Here is a 26,961-nt window from a genome sequence, read left to right on the forward strand (position 1 = left end):
CATAAATACCTCTGAGCAGCAATTTTTGCAGAAAAGATATTTTTTAAGACCAAAGTGGCTATTAACTTGTAAACGATTGACATGAAATGACATCAGACAGATCTAAATTAAGATTCTGACTCCAACAACTACTAGTGGTGAAATATACAAGTATCTTCTCTTTATAAGCCTTAGCTCCTTCATCTGAAAAGCATAGTTAATGATATTTAACATATATTTTTGGAATAAAGTAAAATAATTTATGTAACTGTCAACTATAATGATTGGCACAAGATAGTATCAATAACAAATGACAGTTCTTATACTTGCATGTTTGAAATTTTAGCACAGTATTAAAAACAAAAACAGGTTTGCCTAGAATTACATGCCTACTAATTAGTCCACAGTGAGCCAAAAACTGAGAGATTTAAAAGTGAAAGCTATCATTTGCAAGAGATAAATAATGTAACTGTGTTGAGAAATCAAGCATTAAAAGTTTTTCTTTTTCATTTTCCCAAATATATATTTCAAGGAAGGTAAGCCTGAAATTTAAAACTACATCCCTGAGAATTCACATTCTTCCTGATGACAGATGTATCTTCTTAAGAGTTTGAAAATTGTTCATTGTATTTTTTTCTTGACCAGAAAATTGTTGCTTCTCATCACACTTGACTGCCTGCAGGACCCCTGACAGAAAATTACCAATGCTGAGATTTATAAAACTTAAATAAGTATTGGGATACAGGGCTTGGAAGGATATATATAACAGAGACATTCATTCAATTAATGTAACTAATCTTTTGATTTGCATAGCTTTATCTACAGAGTAATTATTTTGTTTCCAGTTTTCTCTTTTGCACTCTTTTATAAATACATGAAAGGTACAGGTTGAAGGTACAAAGAATTTCAGTACTAAATTTCTTTAGAACCATGTGTATGTCTTTAAATCTTAAAATGAGCACACACACCCCCCCCAACGTATATTCTATAAAAAAGGGAAAAGACCTTAAAAGTTCTGGTGGTATTTAAAAAGGAAAACACATGCATTTTCTGTTCAGTTTCAGCTTCTGTTAGTTAAAGAAGCTTCTGTATCTTTTTTTTTTTCTTCACTCTGAAATGAACGGCTGCAATCGTAAAGCATGAATCTGGTAATACTTTCGTAAATGAATCACTGTTGCATTCATACCATTAGCCTCTGAACAGATGTCAGAAAGTAAAGATTGGCTGCCTCTAGATCAAGTTGCGGCTGCCAACTCTCGCGAGCTTTGTCAGTAACAGTTGATTGTAATGTCAGTGCAGTCCAATTTACAGGCTGGAGCAGCAGCTGCATACTGCTTTTCCCTGAAGTATTACATGATTTCCACTCCTTGCAAACTTTATCATCTTTGTTGCAGTGAGTCAGGTAAGCTGTTCTGAATTTACATGTTCCTGTAGAGATGCAACAACTTACTGTGAAGCTCATTCTGTAGGAGGATTGTTATCCCTTCACTTGTTTGCTGTGCCCCTTTGGTGCTCTGTGGAAAACAGTTATTGCAAATGGGACAGAGAAGCAAGCAAGCAGATACATGCATAAGATCTGCGGACTATTCTGGGAACGCAAACTGGGTCCATTTTAACTGCTGAGGAAATAATGAATTTATTCAACTTTGTGTAAAGGACCATTAGCACTTGTGGAATCACTGTGGTATATGTTCTTAGTGCGCTCCCTAAGGGAAAACATTTTTATGCTGTATTTTACCCTTAAATGCACAATTCAGTGAATCTCTCTCTCTCCTGAAAAGAGTAACAAAAGTGGTCTTTGACTATTCTTACTTTATTTTCTTTTTTCTTTCTTTTTTTTTTTTTAGTGAAATGAAATGAATAGTTTTCTTATTGTCTGGTTTGACAGGGTACTTTTCTTAATCAACATTTTGTCATCTGAAACTGTCAATTGGCAAAGAATAAAGTCAAGTTTTTTTTTAATATCTAAAGGAAAATTCTGTTTCCTAACTTGATTTACAAACTTTTCCCCGTTGGTTCTAATTGTCCTCTTTTTTTAAAAAAAATAGTGCATTTAAATTGTAGCAAAATATTGTAAATTTGCTATTATTTCTACTATTATAGAAACAATGAGCAAATACAGATTTTTTAGTCTTGTAAATCTACCTTTACTTTGATGGTATCAGTTCTTGTTTAATCAGAGAATTAAGCATTGAGTATAAAATGCATAATGATTAAATGTAAACTGAAATGCAGAATTATTTCATTGTTTATGATTTCTATTTATAATTTATTTTTTATTTCAAAAGTAGACCTGCCAAATTTTTATGAACATATTACAAAATAATAGACTCAACTAGGAGTTACTAGTCTGTATAATGGCTTGCATAACCTAAACTATCTCATAATTATGATAAGTATGATTATATTTCATTTATGTAAATAGTTACTTGTTTGAGGATGAGCATGTGTTTTTAAAGAGTTGCTTTATACTTTAAATGAAAATCTTTAGACTTCTCTATGAATTTGAAATAACATCACCTTTGAATGACAAATAAAATTGCTCATTGGATTTGCTAAGTTGTTTTGTTTTCCTGATTTGTTGTTGTTTTATTGTTGTTTGCTTTTAATGTCCTGCCTCTTTAACTGTAAGAAGATATTTGAGATCTATTCCACATCTATTCCAGTTTTTAAAATATGAGTTAATAATAGTATCTTAACAAGTCACATCTTGTTTATCAATTTAGTTTCTGCTTTGAGTCATTTTTTGACAATTATTAATAACATATTTAAATTTTATGTTGTATTCATATTAATGCTTTATGACAAAAATCTGCTCATTCTTATAAAAACTGAAGGACGTTAGAGAATTATAATTGAATAGATGTCAACCTAACACCAGATTCAACTTTCAAAGAAGATCCAAGATATCTCTCTAATACTAAACGTTTGAAATATTCGCCTGATGAAAAGTTTGTGAATGTTCTTCCTGATTAAGGACAGATAGAGATCTTACGTTTCTCATACCTAATATAGTGTCTTCTATCTGTACACATTTTAGTGACTAGTGGGTATCTGAGGGATCCCTGTGGTATAGTCTATTTATAAACAGACTTCCTTAATTCCCCACTTCAGATAGCCTGCAACAAAACAAGCTTTTTAGGTTTGTTATAAAGGCTTAGTTGTTTAATTTGACCAAATACATTTCAGAGGCGCTTGTTCTAGATCACATTATCTAGATGGCTTTGTCCCACTATTTTATAAAGGTTTGTTTTTATATAGAAATACATGTTATAACTTTTTTAAAAAACAGGAAAATTACACTCAGAGAAAATTTACCATCTTTTAAGAAGTCCTTGGGTGGCCAGTCATTTTGAAAATGTGGCTGATAATCAACTATGACTAATATATGGCAAGTTAAATAGCTCTTTCTTCCAATCATTTCATTACAGCCATATCTTATGGCATAACATATATTTCTTAAAATTGATACTACTTTCAAAATTAAATCAAAAATGAAAAAAAGTAATTTTTTGCCTTTTTTATTTTCAATGTTATATTGTTAAAAGTTGAAATATTTCCCAAAAATCACCAGGACATTTTGATATCCCAGACCACTTGACAACTTTGGAATACTATAGTCTTCATTATCTTTCAGGTATTTCCTTCTTCCCATGTCCATCATTCACTTTCTCTTGCAATTCCAAACAAAGACTCTTTGCCTTTCTTTCAGAAACTGTAGCAGTAAGTTAAGTGATCTATTTCAGATACTCAGTGGTAGTTTGTATGAAAAATTTCCCATTCTTTATCATGTACTATGTATTCTCAGAGTTTAAATTGTTTATCTAATGTGACATCAACCAACTTGCACCAAAATTTATTGAAAAAAAAGTTTTATTTAATGTTTTAATTATTAGTAAAGATTTAGATATATTGACTAATCACATTTTCTTAGTGATTCATCTTTTGATTATTTAATACTGTGGTAACATATACAAAAAATACAGAGCAACCTGTTAGAATAGAGAATACCAGATTATGAAAAGAACAACATAATGCTTATTTAAATCAGTACTGCAGCTAACTATAAAAATATTACCCTACACTAATAATGTGTATGTGAGCACATGCGTACTTTCATATTAAAGTCTAGACTTTATAGTATGGTATGTTAATGCTCCAACAGGTAACATGATAGTGAGCTGGAATTATATTACCATCCTTTCAGTGAACACATGATTACCATGATTTTTTAATGTTATTAATTACATTATTTGTGAGATGAGGACTCATAGATCATAGTTGAGAAAGCAAGATTATTATTCACATAAATCATACTATACAACATCATCTATTCAGCGCAAATATAAATAAAAACATACAAGAAAATCAAGCTAGGTAACATATGAATGAAATTATAGCCATTTATGTCTTATAGTAGATATGTTTTAAAATGTTCAAAGAAAATTATTACATTTATTAAATACGTACAAAAACAAAATGTTTTGGTAGTATTATACTTACTGCACAATAAAATTATTAAACCGTACAACAAACATTTGAAAATTAACAGAGACCAGAAGTTATTAACATTAGGTGTTTGTTTTATAAAGGTAAAATGATATTTATATAAAACCACAAACACACACACACAAAAACAGATGATCTTTACTTTAGATTCAGAAGAACATTGCTTGAGCTAGGCCACAAGGAGAAATGAATACAACCAGAGATGCTGCAATTAGTCTGTTGAAATGCAGCTTAGAATAAACCCGCTTTGTGTTTTAATTCCTATTTTCTTTCCAAAGCAGGTTTTTAAAAAGAAACAAAAAAATCCGTTGCAGTACTTTGTTCTCCAAATGTCACCTCCATCTATTTGAAAGGGCTTGGAAATTATCAGAAGGAAAAAAAAATAAGACTGTGATAGTCATGCCTCTAAAACTCCTAAATTGTCAGAAATACAAAATTTCATTAATAAGTGTTAAGTCTATAAGAACCGTTACATTATTGTTACATTATCATGGAATTATGATATGATATGATTATATATTATATCATAATCAGAATAGTATAATAAATATTATAATATAAATATTATATCATATCACAATAGTATAGAAATCATAAATATCATAATAGTATAGAAATAGTATTAAAATATTATATAGTTCAATAATATATTTAATAGTCTTAACACAGATTCAATTGTATCAAAACTGATAACATAAAATAATGTCACAATTTGATTTCTTAAAGTCTTATTATTTTTATACTTATTATATATAGACATATATGCTTGTGTATACACACACACACACACACACACATATATATATAAATACATATATGGACATTGATAGATGTAGATATATAGATATATAGATAGAGATAGAAATACCCATAAATACACTAAACAAAATACTGTACAATTGATCACGTTATCCAGATCTTTTGGGGGGACTCAAAAAATACTTGTTGATCAATAACTGTACTATTAGCAGTGGTGAATGAGGTTGATTTAAAATGTGAGAATCCTAACCCTGAAAGAATTTTCAGAATAATACTTTATTCTCTCTACCTTCTGAGACAATCTAAATTAAAAAAAACAACAACACTAATACAGATTTTCAATGCTCACAGCACTAGCTTCTTAGGCACCTTAGACACATAGACTGTATTTAAAATTACAGTATCAAAAAATAATACAGAAAAAACTTTTGTACATTTATGGACGTTTGTTATTATTGTGTGGATGAGAATCAGTGTTTGTATTTGACTGTTTTAATCAGGTTTTCTTTCAGTTATACAAAGATGTTATTTCTTTTAAATGATATGGGCATTACATTTTTATGTTCCTCTTTGTCATGTGAAGTTTCAGAATCTGATTTTTAGGTTTTATTAATTTTAAAGAAATTCTGGTGTGCAATATGAATTTTTTTAAAGATAGATTTATTTATTTGAGGAAGAGAGAGCATGCAGAGCACGAGTGGGGGGCAGGAGCAAAAGAAGGGGGAGGGAGAGAAGCAGACTCCCTACTGAGCTTAGAGCCCTATGCAGCTAGATCTCATGACCCATGAGATCATGACCTGAACTGAAACCAATTCACTGAGCACCCAGGTGCTCCACATTATGAATTTTTAACAAAACTTTGCTTTCCATAGGCAATCTTTTCACGTCATCAATAAATATTATTTAATAAAATGTCAAATAGTTTTGATTTTGTAAGTCTCAAAGATTCCTTTTTCTTCTTCTCCTCTTTCCAGTAATTCCTCAGCATTAGTCCTCTTAATCTCACTTATTTTGTCCACTATCAAAATGCAAGTAATCTGACCATGTTAACACATGTAACCTCACCAGTTGCATATACTTTGATCAATTAACAAATAACAGATGTGCATTGAGTAATCCCTGCACGTAAAATTCTTTCGAAGTATCTGCTCAAACATTATATAATCAGCTGCTGGTTCTCTCCATTAACATTGTAATTCAGCTAGAGAAGGCTTTCTTCATTACTCACTTTCAGGGAAATTGTCTGGTATATATCCACAGTTCTCTCTCCCAGTTCTTCCCGTAGTTCTTTACAGTGGCAGCAGATTTGTTAGTATTCACAATTTTTAGAATTGATGACAACAGTTGTATTTTTGTTACTTCATATTCAATGAATAGATTGTCCAAATTCTCTTCTGGATTGTGTAGAGGAAGAAACCAGGAGGCAAAAAGAACCACAGGAGGGACCATGGAAAAAGAAAAAGCTAGTAACAGAAGTCTAAGGACCCTTAAATGTTCTCAATCTACTTCACAGTCTGTCAAGAGTCAGCTGACCATGAATAGAACTGTACACATTTCAGAGAACACATGACCTTATATTTTCTCCTCTTACTGAGGTAGAAATGATATCTTCATTTGAAGATGAGTTGACTACCACTTAATGCCACTTTTGGTGGGTCTGTGTATGATTAAAAAAGTATATATACCCAGGACAAATTTCCTCTTTAAAATACTAAGTCTTCCTTACAGAAACTTGATAATGAATCTTTCCAAAGTGAAATAATTTGTAATTTTCCATTCCACTTTTTCCTGTTCTAAACTGAAAACTGAAATATCTCCAAGCATTTTCTGTGTGTGTGTGTGTGTGTGTGTGTGTGTGTGTCTGTTTAACAAAATCTTTATAGTAGTAGCAGATTTATTAGTTTTCATAATTGGCAGGATTAATAAGAACTACTGTATTTCAGTTAATTATCATAAATAAAATATAATACTCAATGAATGAAGCTTTTAAAACTTCCTAATTACCTCTCTTTCAGAAATCAATATGCAGAGCAAGCATACAATCATAAGCATCCGATTTCTCTTGCGGTTTCTTCTGTTCTGGGTGTTTATTGGGAAGTCACACACAGAAGAAGACATCATAATTACCACCAAGAATGGGAAAGTCAGAGGAATCAACTTGTCGGTTCTCGGTGGCACGGTAACAGCCTTTCTTGGAATTCCCTATGCACAGCCGCCTCTTGGTAGACTTCGATTCAAAAAGCCACAGTTCTTGACCAAGTGGTCCGATACTTGGAATGCCACAAAGTATGCAAATTCTTGCTATCAGAACACAGATCAGAGTTTCCCAGGTTTCCCTGGATCAGAGATGTGGAACCCAAACACGTATCTTAGTGAAGACTGTTTATATCTGAATGTGTGGGTTCCAACACCTAAACCAAAAAATGCGACTGTAATGATCTGGATCTATGGTGGTGGTTTTCAAACCGGAACATCATCTTTGCCTGTTTATGATGGCAAATTTCTAGCTCGGGTTGAAAGAGTTATTGTAGTTTCAATGAACTATAGGGTGGGTGCCCTAGGATTCTTAGCTTTACCAGGAAATCCCGAGGTACCAGGGAACATGGGCTTATTTGATCAACAGTTGGCACTTCAGTGGGTCCAAAAAAATATAGCAGCCTTTGGTGGAAATCCTAAGAGTGTAACTCTCTTTGGAGAAAGTGCAGGAGCAGGTTCAGTTAGCCTTCATTTACTTTCTCCTAGAAGTCAGCCATTGTTTACCAGAGCCATTCTGCAAAGTGGATCCTCTAATGCCCCTTGGGCAGTAATGTCTCCTGATGAAGCCAGGAACAGAACGTTGACCTTAGCTAAATATATTGGTTGCTCTAGAGAAAATGAGACAGAGATAATTAAATGCCTTAGAAACAAAGATCCCCAGGAAGTTCTACTGAATGAAGTCTTGGTTGTCCCCTCTGATCCAATTTTGTCTGTAAACTTTGGTCCAATTGTGGATGGTGATTTTCTCACTGACATGCCAGACACACTACTCCAACTTGGACAGTTCAAAAAAGCCCAGATCTTGGTGGGTGTTAATAAAAATGAAGGGACAGCATTTTTAGTATACGGTGCTCCGGGTTTCAGCAAAGATAATGACAGTATCATAACTAGAAAAGACTTTCAAGAAGGTTTAAAGATGTATTTTCCAGGAGTGAGTGAATTTGGAAGGGAATCAATCCTTTTTTATTATGTGGACTTGTTAGATGATCAGAGAGCTGAAAAATACCGTGACGCGTTGGATGATGTTCTTGGGGATTATAATATCATATGCCCTGCCTTGGAGTTCACCAAAAAGTTCTCAGAATTGGGAAATAATGCCTTTTTCTACTATTTTGAACACCGATCCTCCCAACTTCCTTGGCCAGAATGGATGGGAGTGATGCATGGGTACGAAATCGAATTTGTCTTTGGTTTACCTCTGGAAAGAAGAGCTAATTACACAAAAGCTGAGGAAATTTTGAGTAGATCCATAATGAAATACTGGGCAAATTTTGCAAAATATGGGTAAGTGCTGATTTTTGTGATTGTTCTTGTTTGATTTTATTTGGTTTTTGCTTCGCTTTGCTTGTTGTCTGGTATAGGTGTCATTAAAGGCACATAAATGTTTTAATTATTTACTCTTTTTGGACCATAAGCTACTTTTAGTTTTTATTATATAATGAATTTCAATTTCTTATATCAGGGTGCTTAAAAGAAATCACGAAGAACTTTTATGAAAAATATTTTCTGATTTCATTTCTAAAATACTGCAAAGGACTGTAGTAATATTAGCCAAAGTTTATATGCAAATAGATGTTTACCTTGAAAGCTAAAGTTATCGTGACCATACTTTTTAACCTCAAAGTTTATAGTGTTTCGAGGTTTAGGGAAGTGTAGGAATGTATCTTCTCCTCATGCTCATAAGCATAGGTAGTGGTAACTGCTAGGTGGCAAAACAGATTGCCATTCAGGAAAATCAAAGGGCAAAACAGTGTTGGGGTTGGCCCTCAGATTACTTCAAATGCAAACGCAGAATTTGGCATTTTATCAATTTTTCCCCTAATAGGTTTATTCAGAGCTTTCAGGTGACCTGTGTTGGACAGGAGCAGCTACAAGCGTCTTCAGGTTTAGGTAAATTGCTTTTGGCTTGAGCAACCATATAGCTGACATTAGCTAGTGAGAAGTATGATAGAAGCACATATTTTTTCCTTATATGTTATAAATATTCTGATATTATGTCCCCAAGAGTCAGAAGAAAATAATCTGTTCAAATATATTTTCTTATTTGTATCTCTTAAATATACAAATGTATGTGTATAGAAAATAAGGGGTTTTTTGTAACCCCCAAAAGAATTTTATACATTGGGATAATTCGTATCAGAGAGAAAAACAAAAGAAGTAGAAATTTGAGCATCTATTTTTAAAATACTGTGAGTACTTGCAGAAACTCACAAATTAATAGATGCATTAATCCAATCTGTCGTATTATCTTTTATAATTGGGAAGAATGTTGATAGTGATGCTATTGCGTTCTAGTTTTCTCTTCCAACCTCCATCTGAAATTCATTATTTCATGTCACTAAATATATCTTCTACAAAGTTCTTGTATGGTATAATTCTTCTCAAAAATTTCTAATGCTATCCACTGTGTCTAAAGCAAAAATTCTTCTCTCTGTCATTAAAAGACATCTATAATCTTACTGTAACCCATAATCTCCAACAATACCTGGTTTCTTGGTGGGCCAGTTATCTCATGAATGCCAAAGATTTCAAGCTTAATATACCTTCCAGCCTTGTTCTTGTTCTGCACCCTTTTTAGAACAGCTACCCCTCTCCTTTTTAATGACATGAGTCCTACTCTTTTTTTAAGGTCCTGAGCACCCACAAGTTTCACCTAGCGTATCTTTAATTCTTAGAGTTGTAATTGCTTCAGACCTGTTTTTCACTCTCAACAGAAGTCACTGACCATAACTTGTCTTGGTGAGCTTTTTCATTGTATGCTGAGCCTCCCAAACTAGGCTGAACTTGCTTCTGAAAAGAGAAACTGGTTTTACTTGAAACTCATTCAAGTACTGGTGTGGGTATGTGACATATTTATCAAATATTTGGTTGTCAAATCATTGAACAAAATAGGTTAAGGCTAGAATGAGTAAAAAACATACATATATTCAAGACATGTGGGCTATTACTTGTAGTTTTGCAATATCTTATGACTTCTCCACGTCATTTTCTGCTGAAGAGGGATCATCATTTCTAGAGAAGCATTAGAGTTATTTCTGTCTCATTCTGTTCTCGCCCTAAAGGCTATATCCATATTAAATCATTTTATTATGTTTTAAATTCTTTCTTACAATTCTAGAGAGTATTTAAAGAGATATATTTCTTAAAATTATTGATGCCTGTAATTTTTAAAGAACTTTATTTTGCATGTTGAAATCATCAAGGAATTTATACTTTCTTATGTCACAATGGAGAATACGGAGAATCAGATGTGGTGAATATCTTGACACACAGCAACAGTTCAAAGAGAGAATCTTCGATGCTTAATGGAATAGATTGTTGAATCCTAATCTACTTCAATGATTAGCATAATTTCATGGGAGTATGTGAAGGTTGACACATTTTAGTTATAATGATAAATTCATTTAAATGAGATTATAAACCATAAAGATTAAAGAAAACTTTTTAAAGTAGTTTGGCTATCACAAAATGTCATTTTCGTTGAGGAGTTTCTTTACAGTCCATATTTGCACAGTGAAACAGAAATAATAATACTTCATATGTGTTAAGGGTTCACTTATTGGCAAACACAATGTTAATCTCCTGGTATACATTATCTTCCTTTAAAGTATACCTAGGAATAAATACAGAAGCTTAGAATGGTTAAGAAAACTCCAATAGAAAAAAAGTTGGTAAATGTGCAGTTTATAAATCCATCCCCAGCTATCTTACAAAAGTGACCACAAAAGTTCTAGTTCTGTGGTTTTCAATGCAGGGAGATTAATCTCCTGGCCCCTGCTCACCTTCCCACTTCTAGAAACATTCAGTAATGTCCGGATCTGTGTTTGAGTGCCACATCTGGGAAGGGGAGTTGCTACTTAGGAGCCCAAGGATGTTGCTACACTTCCTGCAAAGCACAGAATAGCCCCCACAACAAAGAATTATTCATTGCAAATGTTAGTTATCCCAAGATGGAGAAACTGCACATTCCTATTTCTTCATATCCCAAAAATAACACATTAAGAAAGTAAAAAAGTAGAACTAGGAGCAGTAATAATTATTCAGAAAAACGAGTTTTCAAGTTCATGGTTCATAAAGTGCTTTAAAAAATTCTCCTTCTTAAATAATGTCTAGTATAAATTATATTTTTGTTATAATCAAATTAAAAATAAGGGGTGTCTGGGTGGCTCAGTTGGTTGAGTGTCTGACTCTTGGTCTGGTCTTAGCTCAGGTCTTGACCTCGGTGTCATTAATTCAAGTCCCTTGTTGGGCTCCATGCTGGGCCAGCGTGGAGCCTAACTTTAAAAAAATTAAATTCAAAATAATTTTGGTGATTTTTTTATTTTGCCAATGGGTCATTTAGTAGACTTGTTATTTAACTCCCAAGTATTTGGATAATTTCTAGATATTTTGTTACTGATTTCTAGGTTAGTTCCATTCTAGTAATAGACAATACTCTGTAAGATCTTCCCCTTTGAAATATATTTTTTAAAAAAATGCTTTATGACCCTTACAATCTGGATGGGATGGGTGATTAGTTTATGTGCTCTTCCATTACTTGGTATGGTGTGTTCTGTAAATCAGTTAGTTCACGGTTGCTCAGGTCTTCTTATATTCTCCCTAATATTTTTGCCTACTTGTTTCAAATACTAAGAGGTATTCACATCTTCAGCTGTCATTTTGGTGTTACTCATTTCCCCATTTAGCTCTGCTAATTTCTTTTAGTATTTTAAATCTGTGTTATTAATTTCTGTGCATATTTAGGATTATGTAGTCCTGACTAATTGACCATTCTATCATCACAAAGTGTTTCTTTTCATCCCGAAGTTGGCTTTGTCTAATATCAAGATAAACATGTCAAGTTTTCCATACTATGTTTCACATTTTTTTCTATCCTTTTATCCCACTTATATTTCTAAAGAAATCTTCCTTACAATTGAGGTGGTATGATTAATCCATTTGACATTTAATGTGTTTATCAATATGATTTTAAGTATATCATCTTCCTTTTCTTAAGTTCATTCTTCCTGTTGCTCCTTTGCAGCTTTTTTTTGCATTAATTGAAAACAGTTTTTATTCCATTTTATTTTTATATAGACATTTTAATTTGCCTTTAATATTTTTTCTCATGCTTGCTTTAGGGCTAGCAATTATTTCTTTAACTTGTGAAAGTCAACTTACAGTTAAACTGAAACATTCTGCATTTTGTAACTGACATTTCCCACTTCCTTCACAATTCACATTTCCCATTTTCTACATCATCCTAACTACTTCACAAATGCAAAAAACTAACACTATTTCATGTATTCTCAGTGTTCCTCACCTTGCTGTTATATGTTTAGGCAATGCATAATATAAAATCTCTCTTAAAAATTATTTGCTTCAGGGGTGCCTGGGTGGCTCAGTGGGTTAAAGCCTCTGCCTTCGGCTCAGGTCATGATCTCAGGGTCCTGGGATCGAGCCCCGCATTGGGCTCTCTGCTCCGCAGGGAGCCTGCTTCCTCCCCTCTCTCTCTGCCTGCCTCTATGCCTACTTGTGATCTCTCTCTCTCTCTCTCTCTCTCTGTCAAATAAATAAAAAAATTTAAAAAAAATTTATTTGCTTCAAACCATCAGTTATATTTAGGTATATTTATAAAAGAAAAGAAAAATGGTCTTTTATATTTACCCACAGAATTGCCATTTCTAATGTTCTTTATTCTTACCTGTGGATTCTAGTTTTCATCTGGTATCATTCCCTTCACGCTGAGGAACATTCTTAAGGATTTTTCATTGTGTAGGATGACTAGCTACAAATTCATTAGCTTTCTTTTATCTGAAAATGACTTTATTTTACCTCCATTGAAGGATATTTTTTAAGAATATGAAGTACTGGGGCACGTGGGTGGCTCAGTGGGTTAAAGCCTCTGCCTTTGGCTCAGAGTCCTGGGATCGAGCCCCACATCGGCTCTCTGATCAGAGGGGAGCCTGGTTCCTCCTCTCTCTCTGCCTGCCTCTCTGCCTACTTGTGATCTCTGTCTGTCAAATAAATAAATAAAATCTTTTAAAAAAAAAAAGAATATAGAGTATTGAGCTGATATTTTTTTCTTTTCCATTATCTTCTTGTATCTCTAGTTCTGATGTGAAGTGAGATTTTATTCATATGATTTTCCCCCTTTATGCAATGTCTTTTTTTTTTTCCATGCATCTGGGTTGATTTTAAAATTTTCTCTTTATCTTGGGTTTTCAATAGTTTGTCCATGATGTTTCCAAGTATAACTTTTTTTTTTTTTTTTTTTTTTGGTCTGGATTTCACCAAGACTCTTCTTGTTGATTTTAATGTCACATTTGTAGTATTTTGGGTCAGCATTTCATCAAATATTCTTTCTGCCTCCTTCTCATTCTCATCTCCTTTAAAACTCCAACTATACATGTACTAGGTGGTTTAATATTTCACAGGTCTCTAAATTTCTATTCTCTTTTCTTCGGTTTTGCTTCTGTTATTCAAATTAAGTATTTTTTATTGATTTCTCCACAAGCTCACTGACCATTCCAACCTTCTCCAGTTTGTAGCTGAATCCATCCCATGAGTTTTTTATTTTGTTTTAGTTTTCAGGTAAAAATTTCCTTTTTTTAAAACAATTTCATTTCTTTGTGAAGAGTCCCTCCCTGTCTCCTGTTTAAAAATATATTATTTTTTAAGTTCTTGAACTTATCTAAAACAGTTTTAAGGTTTTGTTTGCTCAGCCAATATCTGGTTCATGGGTTCAGTTTCTATTTTTCTATTTCTTTGCATGCTTAATAATTTTCAAATTTATAGTGGACTTCATGGATTATATGCAGCAAAAACTATATTATTTTATCCCTCTCAGAAGAAGTATGCTTGCACTGAAGAATGTTTTCCTTTTTTACCAGGTGATTCGATTAAAAGTTGTGTAAACACTGAAGTTTGTATCAAATGTGTAATAGACATGATTTTATATTATGTTGGAGTGGATCCAGGGGAGGTCCAAGATATTTTATAGATCCTCCAACTTGGTCGAAATTAAACTTAAAAGTCAGACTTAAACTCAAAAGTCTGTCTTTACTTAGGGTGTTGGAGGTACTTGGTTTCAGGATCTGTTAGGATGGGGTAGACTAGGTCTCCCTGTATTCCTTACTTGTAAGGTTTAACTTTGCCTCCAGCTGAGTATTAAAGAGGTACTAATGTGATGTAAATGAGGTGTTGACAACATTTTGATAGTTATTCGCTCTCCAACTTTTCCCATCTCTCTTCTGCTCTCAGCCCCGCAGCCTCTTCTCTCTCTTCTGCCTCTTAAACTCTCACCCTGTACATAATCAGCCCAGGCCTCAGCCAAAAATCTGCAGGAAATCCCTGCAGAGAATTTTAGCCTCACTCCTTCCTTTTTGGAGTCAGGCTCCACAGATTGCAGATTCTGTATCCAGGAACTCTTATTTCTGTCCCTTGACCTCAGTGAAGCTACTCAACTGCTTAGGCTCACGCTCCCTGCATCTTGGACAAGAAATTCTCATGTGAGTAACTGCAGTAAACACGGGTTCACATTGGAGTTCCCTGCTTTCAAAGAACACAGACTTGTGCTGCCTGTTACCAGGTTCCTGAAACTCACTGCCTTGTTTTTGTTTTCATTTTTGTTGTTTTTGTCCAGTGTTATAATTGTTTATGGTGAGAAGGTTAATTCAGTTTAAATCACTCCATCGTGGTTGAACACAAAAGTCCAAATTTCCCCCATTTGTATTTTAAAGGAATCTTAACCTTTGTATTTCTCATTCGGTTACATGAAACTCTTTTTTTGCAGTTACTTTAAAATATCTTATCAATTTTCAAGACATATAAAAGCCTTTTTAGTTGGACTTGGCAAAAATGAGAAAACATTATTCTGTGATAGCACTAAAGTGTATTCAGATGTGGTATCTCTATTGTAGTGCTTTAAATTCCTTACAAAACAGAAGTCACAATATCATGTAAACCTTTGCTAATTGTAATTACCACCTATATGTACTTTGGTCGCTCCTACTTTTCCCTCAATCACATCTTTGAAAATGAATTTAAAACCTTACCCAAATAGTACACAGGTCCATTGTGCATTACACCCAATACTCTATACTATTATATGTTGAAATATCAATTCACATATATATCCATCAATCATTCATCCAAGCAATAACTATTTTTGAGAGAAAGAGAGAGAAAGAGGAAGAAAACTAACAAGGGGGGAAGAGGGTCAGAGGGAGAGGGAGAAGCAGACTCTCTGCTCAGCAGGGAGCCTGATGTGGGGCTAGATCCCAGGACCCTGGGATCACAACCTGGGCCGAAAGCAAATGAAGATGTTTAACCGACTGAGCCACCCAGGCGCCCCTAAGCAATAACCTGATGGGCAAGAAATTAAATTAAGCAGAATTTAATGACATCCATTCAGCACTATCCCAATTATACAGGAAATTGGTGAAATCAAACTTGATTTATCAGAGAGAACACAGCAGCTAAAGAAAGTAAATAGCCAAAATATAATTAGTAGCATAATGTAAGATAGTGGAGGATCATTATTCCAGGACCCCTCCTGTTGCTTCCCACTGTGTCAGATAATCTTTTGTTTACTGTATCCTCTCCAGGTGCTATATTCAGAGCTCCTCCAGTGTACAACTTCAAGGGGAGCCATTCACCGCTAAGTTACACAGTCATCCCAATTGTATGTGACAGCCCTTATGTATCCAGTGTTCATCTTTCTACAGATCTTATGTTTATATCACCTTAGGCAACTTACTTCAAACTCCCTACTATTTTTCCTTATCTATAAAATGGGGATATAAATAGACCTCCCTTACTGACATATGTAAATGTTACCTTATCATTTACAGAGAATTGCATTCACCCTTCCAATTAAAAACAAACAAACAAACAAAACAAACAAACAAACAAACAAAAACGTATTTTCCCCCTACCAGGCACAAACTACTTTTATCTATTCTTATCTAAGATCAAACTTGCCTTCTCCCCCCAAATGTACAGTTGTTTACTTCCCAGCTCCACGAGAATTAATTAATGAAGTTTTCAAATAAATAAAGATAAACTAAAAGTTGAAGCAGCTAACTGGTTTCTGTCTTTTGGTAATAATCCATTTATTCAGAATCTCTCTGAAGTGGTTAATGTTTTCTGACATATTTTTTTTTTGCCAGACATAAATGTTATGGCATACTTTTGTCCTATTTTGATATCATGACACCAAAAAATTTCCTTAACAAAGTATTTGTAACTTGATTATAGTGTATCTGCTGCTACTCTTATGTATTTTATTTATTTCTTATTTACACTGGAAAAAACCTTATCACAGATGGAACAATTTAATAAAAGGAAACAAAAATATATTACTAAACTTTCAGTCCCATGATTCACTGATCCATTAAAAAAAATAAGAACAGTTCCTGATTACTGTACTGGGAAGTAGGTGTGATTAAATTAAATGCTAAGCCATAATTTCTTAGTGCACGAGATTTTTTTTTAAATAATTGAGGCAATTTAAAAATAGGCATGCTTCAATATACTAAATTGTAATTATAACGATTACAATTTAGAGATTTGTCAGACTTCTAATGCAGTGAACTTTGTTTCCGATTTAAAATATTTGGGATATATATATCTTCATATACACACATGCATTAAGGATTGGGTGCTTCAAAGACATTGTTGTAACTTCACTATACTAGTAGTAACACATGCAATAATAATGTATTTTGTAATATTTATAATACAAAGTAGATTTCATAATATTAGTGTTTAATAGGTGTGATTCTATCTTCTTTACTTACATATGACACATGAAATAAAGTCATTGAAAGAACAATTATTTCAACCCCACTTATTTATTTATTTAATATTTAATTTATTTATTTGGCAGACAGAGATCACAAGTAGGCAGAGAGGTAGGCAGAGAGAGAGAGAGGAGGAAGCAGGCTTCCCACTGAGCAGAGAGCCCAATGTGGGACTCAATCCCAGGACCCAGAGATCATGACCCAAGCCGAAGGCAAAGGCTTTAACCCAAAGAGCCACCCAGGTACCCCAACCCCACTTATTTTTTAAGTGAGTGTATTTTCTTTGTGTGTTCTTATTTTCCCCCCTCCTGCAATCATTTTATATTTTGAAAAGATAATAGAAAAACTGAGGAAAGTCAAAGAAAGTATAAGTAGAAAACCAGTGCTTTTTCATTCTAAATCTCTGTAGGAATTAGTATCTGTCCCTATTCATTATGTAAAGTTTGCACAAATCTCTTCACCAAGAAATTAATTTTCAAATTACACTTGAAATTATTTTTGTTGTATGTTTTAACCTAACAAAATAAATATTCTGGGACTTCATTACAACACATTTCTCAATAAGAGTTGCCTTAAATATAGCAAAAGGATAGCAGGTAAAGATTGTGTTAACGTGAATGATACCATTACACTGGCAAGGATGAAGTGTATGGGTTCTATTATTAGAATGAGAAAATGCCGGAATGATGACATTATCTAACATTTCAGATGAGAAGTGTGTGGTCCATAGAAGAAAAGTGAATTGGAGCTAATAGGTGACAGAACAAAGATTAACTATGACTCTAGACTATTAACTTTCATTTCCTTGTATTATCCATTCACCAGGCTGCCTTCACCATGATTTATTGAAAGTAGTCATTAAACAGTCTTAGGAAATGCATTTGGTTGCAAACTAATAATTTTAACATGTTAGCATGCTGATACCTGCCTGGTTAATGTTACAAGGGTAAGGGCAGAGAACAGACTAAAATTAGACATCATGAGATGTAGAGACAAGTTTAAGTTTGTGAAAGGCTGTCATCTGGCCATCTAGTGCAATTATTATCAGGCTTATAATTAGATTTTCTGACAGATAATAGTTCATGTGGTTTCCAGAGTGAAGAAAAAAAATCCTTACCCTCTGATTCTATAATTATTTCTGGTACATTATCATAATTAACCTAACTGAAATATTTTGATGACTTTGCAAAAGGGTCAGAGTTCCAATCCCCTTGGATTTATTTTATTGCTATCATGAGAGCATCAGTGTTCTATCACTTCAAATTCTGCCCCCCTCCCGAGGAATTAGATCGGAAATTACTCTGTAAGGAATAAAAAATGAATAGTAGCTGCAGTGTAAAGTACCTTAAATTTAACAGATTTTTTTGTAGGTTAGAAAAATATGCATGCAGGGAGCCTGGGTGGCTCAGTCGTTAAGCCTCTGCCTTTAGCTCAGGTCATGATCCCAGGGTCCTGGGATCAAGCCCCATATCAGGCTCCCTGTGAGGCAAGAAGCCTGCTTTTCCCTCTCCCACTTCCCCTGCCTGTGTTCCTTCTCTTGCCATGTCTCTCTCTGTCAAATAAATAAATAAAAATTTTAAAAAATATATATACATGCATTAGTGTAACTTATTTGAAAAGGAGGAATTACATTATGGGACAGTTTAATGTGTACATAGGATCACTTGCAAAACCGTTTCAGAGGGCTGCAAATTTTACTATCAGTGACAGTGGTCTGAGAAGAAAATACCAGATCCCTGCCAAGGGTTGCATCTATGAAGATAGCTATAAAACTAAAATACATTTGACTAAGTGTTTTGAAATACTTTATCACAGTGAAGTAGGGGAGAACTAATGATTTTATAGTATAAGGGGGCTCATTAAAACATGAAAAATCACATTGACAGGAGTTATTTACTTGGAAATAACAATGTGATTTGTTCTATATGGTTTTCGAAATGTTTTCTGTATTTGGGAAAAAATATAGCATTAAGTGCACTTGTAAATCTAAAGTTCAGTCTGTCATTAGAATTAATGAATTATTATTTTAAAAATCAAAGTCATTATTTCAGTGACATATAAATGCAATACTTCAGAAGACCTGTAAGGTATGAAGTAATAAGTCATATTTCACTAAGTAACAAAATGCAGTAGCCAAAATGTGAATTTAAATATTTTACTGTATAAAATATGATTTCTCTGACTGTTTCACAATTAGATATAACTAAAATATGTTTGGTCAGATTTATGAGGGTTTTTTTTTTTTTAGATTTATGAGTTCTAAGAAATTATTCTTGCTTCAGTTTTCCTCCTAATCAATAACACTCAAGATCCAAGCGCTAAAAAGCATAACTCCACCTGATTTTTATTTATATGTTAATATTTTACCTAGACTCCTTCCTATTAGCATGATAGATACTATTAACCTGGTAGGATAATCTGTAGATTTATTGTAAATGAAATGTTTGTATTAACTTGTCTACAGACCTCTGTTATATAAAAGCAGTTGTGTCTTTATCTTATACAAATGACATTATTTTTGGTGTATCAGTCTCTAAGGATTGCTACCAAAATAAAATTTGCTTTTATGACTAGAGTTAAAATATTAGCTACCAAAATATATTTTATCTGGTAAACCATTACAAACCAACAAAATAACCCAATGGCGTTACGAGTGTTAGAATTCCTTGCTTGTTTAAAAGCCATAATTCCAATCATGCTTGTACTGGTTTCATAATGTTTCTGGAGGTATGAAAATTAGATATTTTGTAAAAGTCCTTGATATGAAAATCTACATTTTTTATAGAGTACTTGTTAATCACAAGTTAAAACTTTTTGTATGGTTGGGTCATATGCAGGGCTGAAGAGAGGGTAAGCAATGTTTGGTAGACAGAATACATACATCTGTTGATTAAGTTCTCGGTCTTAAATGGGCAATCTTTGTGGTGACCAAAAACAGTTACAATAGTAACATCAAAGGTCACTGACCATGGATAGCCATAACAAATATAATAAAAATAATGAAAAAAAAATTGCCATGTAGTGAGAATTACCAAAATGTGACACAAAGACACAGAATGAGCAAATGCTGTTGGGAAAAAAAAAAAAAAAAAAAAAAAAATATATATATATATATATATATATATGCAAATAGCCTCGCTGGAGGCAGGGTTGCTGCAAACCTTCAATTGTAAAAAATGCAGTATTTATAAAGGGCAACAAAGAGAAGTGTCATAAAACAGGGCATACCTGTACTTTGAAGAAAGATCTCATAGGATTTGCTAACAGACTGGGTGTGGGATGTGAAAGAGTAAGTGATGGCAAAGATGTCCCAAAATTTTTGGTCTGAGCCATAAGAAGTGCCATTTTCTGAGATAGGGATGCCTGTGGGAGGAGATGGTTGGAATTTTGTAACCCAAAGGGCTATTTCAAACGTTGTAGGTTTAAGGTATCTATTTTATAGATACTTGGAGCAATAAAATAACAATTCTGACACTGTTGTCTAGAACTCAGGGGAAAGGTTGGGGTTAGAGATATAAATTTGGTATCTAAGGGCATGAGGATGGTATTTAAAGCCACGAGATTGATAGAGGTTGTGGACCCAGCAAATGCCTGAGCACTCCTAGCCTAGAGGTCAGGAGGAAAAAGAGCAACCAGCAGAGAGAATGAGTAACCAATGAGTTAGAAAGACAACTAGGAGAACAAGTTATCTCCCCAAGAGCAAATGAAGAAAACCTTTCAAGGATGGGGTAATTTCATTTCAAAACATATCAAGGAAGGGGTAATGAAAGTATTAAATATAATGAATGGATATAATGAAAACTACATGAAACTGTACACAAAGGTCTTTGGGTTTGGAAATGTGGAGATTATTGGCGGCAAAGACATAGGATTTTTGATGGAATGGTTGGGGACTAAAACTTTAATGGAGATTCCAAAGAGAAAAGGAGAAGAGGAACAAGAAATTTCACTTTGAATCAAGTTTTTGAAGAGGCTTACTTTGAAGCTAAGTAGGGAGATCAAATCTAGGAGGCAGGGAAAAGAGGGCAGGAGCCTTTTTGATTGTGTCAACTTAAAATTAAAGAGCCAGGATGAGAGGCAAATGAGTATTTATTTGGGATCAAAGAATTGCAATTCGGGGAGCACAGAATCAGGGAGAGACCCAAATAGTGTTTCACTTACAGGTGAAACCAGGGAAGTTTTATGAGGAAAGAGAAAGGGGTAATTACATCAGTTGAAGGAAAGAAAGTTTTTCTGTGGTTGTTAGCACTGTTTCTGCAGGTGTTAAGTTGCAGATTACTCCAGGTTATACATTAGTGGACTGCAGATTTTATCTTCAGAACGTCCACAAGTCTCAGTCTTGTGACCAGGATATCTGTTTTCCCACCGATTTCTGAAACAATTGCTTAAAGCACTTGCTTTTTTAGCAAATACAAAGGTTTGGCTCAGAGCAAACGAAAGCACATGAGGCAGTTTCTCTGCAGTGGCTGCTCAGGCTTTATTTTAAAGTGGCTCTAGTGATGCCAATTTTTTCACAATTGTTCTTGCTTTTCTTCCCCCCCACCCCTTAAGATTTTATTTATTTATTTATTTATTTATTTATTTATTTATTTATTTGACAGAGAGAGAGAGAGAGAGAGAGAGAGAGAAAGTGTGCATGGACAAGCAGGGGGAGCAGTGGAGCAAAAGGGAGTAGCAGGTTCCCCGAGGAGCAGAGAGCCCAACGTGGGTGGGGCTCGATCCCAGGACCTTGGGATCATGTCCTGAGCCAAAGGCAGATGCTTAACTGACTGAGCCACACAGACACCCTTGTTTTTGCTTTTTTGATGGGAGATATTGCAACATGTCTATGTGCTGATGGGACTAATACAGTGAGTGATTAATGTGACTCTTTTGGTTTTGTGTCAACATCATAACCATCTACTTAATTGTATTTATTTACTTATTTTCTGTTTTAGAAAACAATGCATCTCCATATAATGCACACTACTTAGTTAGAAGTCCGGCTGTCGGTAACTTGGATGTTACAGAGCACAAATTAAGGGAATCAAGAGTAGGGAATCAAAGGGAAAATAAAACCACCACCCAAATAATCAGAACATCAAAAAAAAAAAAAAAAAGCTATCCTGAGATATTTCTTTGATATTTATTCCACTGAGAAGGTGGTATTTCATCATTTGGAATCTTTTGGCTTTGTAATGTGCCCCAAATTCTAAAAGAATTATTCATTTGTTTTTTAAAACGAGAGACAAATCAGAAGCAGTTTTTTGAGAGCTGAGGCAGAAAATAAACAACTTTGCAACAGTCTGAGAGGTCACAGGAACAGCAAGACAAGCAACTAGGGGGAACGTAACCTCTGATACCCTAGCTATGAAGCAGGGAAGAAAGGTTCTTGTCTCACAGAGTCCAAGCGTGAATCTCAAGGACAAAGGAGAGTGAGCAGAGCAGAGAGTTTTATTAAGCAAGGATAAAGGAAAAGCTCTCAGGAGTGAGAGGGGTTGACTAGGGTGCCACCTAAGGTTTTTATCTCTGAACTTTCATTAGAATTTTATCAGAAACTTACTGATGGGTCAGGGATCTGGAATTAGACATGATGCTTATCATTGTGTGAGAGTCTGTTTTCTGTGACATCTATGATCTATAGATAGGTTTTGCTAGGTCTGGTTAATCTTTATAGTTAACTTCTTTAAGGCCTGGTTATTTTTTTGTGGTTGTTTTCTATTTTCTGTAGTTACATTGTAATTATTAGAAATATATTTGAGCCCTCGCAGTTGAGACAGGGCATCTGGTTTTGCTTCCTTGTCTTTATTTTTGTTCTGTCTCAGTGTCTGTACCCCTGAAAAAACCTCAGAGCCTAGATGGGGTCCCTATTTCTTCCCAACTTGAAGTCCCATCCTTTTCCTATTCATCTAGTGCCAATGATAATGCAATATTGATCCAGAGATCAAATAACATGCTGTGGAGTGCCTTCTAGGTATCCTTTCACACTCAAGGAAATATTGTGCAATGCTTGTCAGGAAAATTAATTTGTTAACATAAGATGAATGTGGTTATAATTAAAATAAATGAGGCCTTAAGCAACACTCTTTGCAAGGGACCTGTAAGTAATAATAATTTGGCCTTACTATGTGGTCAGAATCTACTTAAGAAAGTACTGAGAAGCCTTTGGATTAACAATTTTAAGCCTAGACTATTGTTTGTATTAATAGCATCAATGAAAATACATTACCTGTTAACATGTGCTGGTGGTCTGCTCAGGACTTCACTTCCATTATGCAACTCTCTAAGGAAGTATGGTGGTCATCAACAGATGGTGTGATAGGGCACTGAAGCCTACAGAGCTCAAGCTGCCCCAGATTCCTACGGGTATTAATGAAAACCCAAGATCCCCAATTTGAATCCTGTGGTCTGATGGGAGAACACAGATACTTCTCTCTTCCCTATACTTCGCTCCCTCTCTATTAGAATTTGTGTGTGCCATTGGGAAAGGGAAAGAGCAAATAATTGAATCCTTTTTGTCCTTAGTTTCCTCATCTTTAATAAGGGGGTGCTAATACTTATCTTCTGGGTTGGCATGTAAATTCAAAAAAAAATTTTATGCAAAGTAGCTGACATATTTCCAGACACATACTACAGGTAGCATTGCCAGATAAAGTACAAGATACTTAGTTAAATATGAATTTCAGCTAAACAACAAATGATTTTTCTTAGTGTTAAGTATCCCCCATAAATTTGCACAGGGCATACTATATTAAAAGAATTAAATTGCGTGTTGTTGAGCTAAGCAACAAATTCATATTTAATTGGGAGTTCTGTTTGTTGTTGTTGTCTGTTTCGTTCTTGCTAAATCTGGTAACTCTAACTGCAAGTCAGAGGGCCTACAGAAAGTGTTCTGAGTTTGAGCAGGATTTGGCAAAAGCTGAGAAAAGTTCCGTAAAGGTACCATTAAGTCAGCAGGAAAAACAGAAGGAAATACAGAACATTGTAGGTTTGAGAACTGGCCCTCACAATTGTATCAGGCCAGCAGGGCCTGGAGAATAGGGCTCTTAAGGAACACCTTCCATTTCTTAAGTCCTGGCTGTATTCCTCAAGATTAGCTCTAGGGCTAGACAGGGCTCAGTTTGCCAAGTTTAGGATTTAAGTGTCCTGAGCTGAGGTGAGCAAAGATTAACATCAAAAGGGCAAAAGTTGATCAAAATAGTAACATTACAACAGAAATAAGGTTTTCTTTTCCCTCAGTCTAAATCTCCAAAGCTCTGAATATGCATCTTGAGTTTGTTTTATTGTTTATTTTTTAATCTTTTACTCTCCTTTTCCACCTAAGAAAAGATAACCTCTGGGAAATGAATGTTTCATAAAATAATTCATTTTATTTATGAAAACTTTTTTTTGAAGACTTTTGAATCATATTAATGAACCCTGAAATAAAGAATGAGGGGGAAATAACATAAACAAACAAACAAAAAAACCCCACATTATTTGTAGGATTTTCAAACTAATTCTATTCTATTTATGACACTGGACTTTTTTTTGTTTGTTTGTTTTTTTGTTTTCAAATCCTGTGAAACTTTATTGATGGTTTAATATCCAACCGATCTTACTGCATGCACATAGGATGACAAGAGAAAAGCTGGATCACACACACTTTTTTTTTTTTTTTTTTTTTTAAGTTTTGTTTGGTTTTGTTTGAAAGCGGAGTTGTTAAAGCGGATTGGCAGGTCCACAGCGGTGAGTTGATAATCGGCTGAGGCGCGCGCCATAGGGCCTACGCTGTACACAAGGAGACTGACCTATGGCGGCGGGACTACTGGAGGCGGCTGGCCGCTGTTTGTTTTTCATTTAAATACAAAAACAGGAAGACCCGTGACAGATACCCCAACTTAGGTTAACTTGTAAACAGGACAACATGGAAAGAGTTCAAACAGAAGTAGTACAAACTGCAATTTTTCGGCTGTCACTCTGGCCCTGCTTGGGGGAAGTAGGGGGGACGGAGCTTTTGTTCTTGCGGGGGCGGGGTATGGGGAGAGGAGGGTGAAACCCACTTTTTTTGCTTCCTTCTGACGAGTGTCCTGGGCCTTGGAGACAGAACTAAAGATACTGGTTTGAAAGACTCCTCGGGGACCAGGAGGAGGAGGAGGAGGAGGGCAGGCTCTCACGGACGGAAAAATTGCAGATTGCTCACACAACACAGTCATGTTTCAAAAAGTACCAAGCTGATGAAAATACCGTGATTATCTCTACTCAATGATTGCAACACTTGTAAAATGCTTCTATAAATCCAAATATGATTATCATGTAATTCCATAAAAATTATACATCTGTCTCTAACAGTTGCTCTACTAGGCTAAAACTAAAGCTTCATAGACTGTTTCTAGAACTTAACAACGCCACTGCACAGATGTAAATTTTATACATTTTTTTTTAACTGGTACAAAGAATTTAAGTTTTTATTACTTTCTTTTTTTGGAAAAAAAAGAAAAAAATAGAAACAGTGCTTTTTTATCACCTTTTTATTAATGTTATTTTTTTTCCCTTCCCGTAATATAAAAGTCAGCAATGATATCAATAATTTACTATACTGGAAGAAATATAAAAAGAATGCTTGTTGATGGCCTAACTAGCAGTTTTTGCCTAAATAACTAGCGGCTGGTTGAAAAGCTGAATACGGCCAAGTGGAATGGTTTAAAGGGTGGGTTTGCACAGCTTCGTTCAACTTCAACTTGGATGCACAAAGTGCTTGGAGAAGCACTCCCTTAAACAACATAACCTTTGGCTTGAACTCAATGAGTAACTTAGAACCGCTGACATATGATTGTTGGTGCAGTGGGTCGTTTGGATTCGTCAGTTACTATTCTGGGTTTCCTTTTAGCCCAAATCCCGGTCCCCGTCCCCTAAGACCCCCCCCCCCCCCCCACCCTTCCCCGCTCGTAAAAGAAAATAAAGCAGATGCAGAAAAAAATGACTATTGTAGTCACTTACACTCTTCCCAGACAGCTGATAACCCCAGTAGCTTAAGATTCACCGTACAGAATTCATTTACATGATATAGCACTCTGGATATGGCCCTAAACCGGTTTTTATTCCTAGCTAGCGTCTCTCTAGTTCAACCACAAAAACTCCTACAGCCAGCAACCAAACTACGGAATCTTCAGAAATTAAAGACCCACAATATTAAAATACACAGAACAAAATATCTGAGGTATAAGATAAAAAATGTAATTTTTTTCCTTTTTTTTTTTTTTTAAATTTTTAGAGCTGCTAAAATGACTTACTACTGCATGTATTGCAATACCCAGGCCTCTGAAAGCTTCTTCTCTCCCCATATTGGAAGGTTTTAATGGTTTTGTCATTTAGTATGGAGCAGATTTCATTTTCAAATTATTTGTTACTAAAAATAACAATTTACAATGCTCTGCTTACTTATAAATTTCAGTTATTAGAAATAAATTATTCAGACCTTGTAATTATATAAAGGGTTTTATTACAAAGTAAACATTATAGAAGTCAAAGAAACCTAACACTTATAAAAATGATTAAAATTCAAGGAAGTACAAGTCCTAATCTTGTCATCTCCATCAAATTTGGGTTCAGATATTCTATTACTTAGGCTTATAATAGACTATATACAAATTAAGATTGGGGTTTTGATCTCTACTGAAATTATTACATGGAGCCATGTTGATTGTTTTATACC

The 26,961-nt window shown here is 34.5% G+C and overlaps 1 protein-coding gene across 1 annotated transcript in view; it reads left to right on the forward strand.

Annotated features, from left to right (window-relative positions):
• Positions 1-1,243: 1,243 nt before the first annotated feature.
• LOC111150537 (butyrylcholinesterase) overlaps positions 1,244-26,961 on the forward strand; it is a 62,015-nt gene continuing 36,297 nt past the window's right edge. The window contains exons 1-2 of the mRNA XM_022508035.1: positions 1,244-1,381; positions 7,263-8,787. Coding sequence (XP_022363743.1) covers positions 1,267-1,381; positions 7,263-8,787 — 1,640 coding nt within the window. The 5' untranslated portion in view covers positions 1,244-1,266. The remainder of the gene's footprint in view (positions 1,382-7,262; positions 8,788-26,961) is intronic.

The sequence above is a fragment of the Enhydra lutris genome, unplaced genomic scaffold, assembly GCF_002288905.1.
Source record: "Enhydra lutris kenyoni isolate GAN:26980312 unplaced genomic scaffold, ASM228890v2 scaffoldscaffold2, whole genome shotgun sequence".
In the NCBI taxonomy this organism is placed as follows: Eukaryota; Metazoa; Chordata; class Mammalia; order Carnivora; family Mustelidae; genus Enhydra; species Enhydra lutris.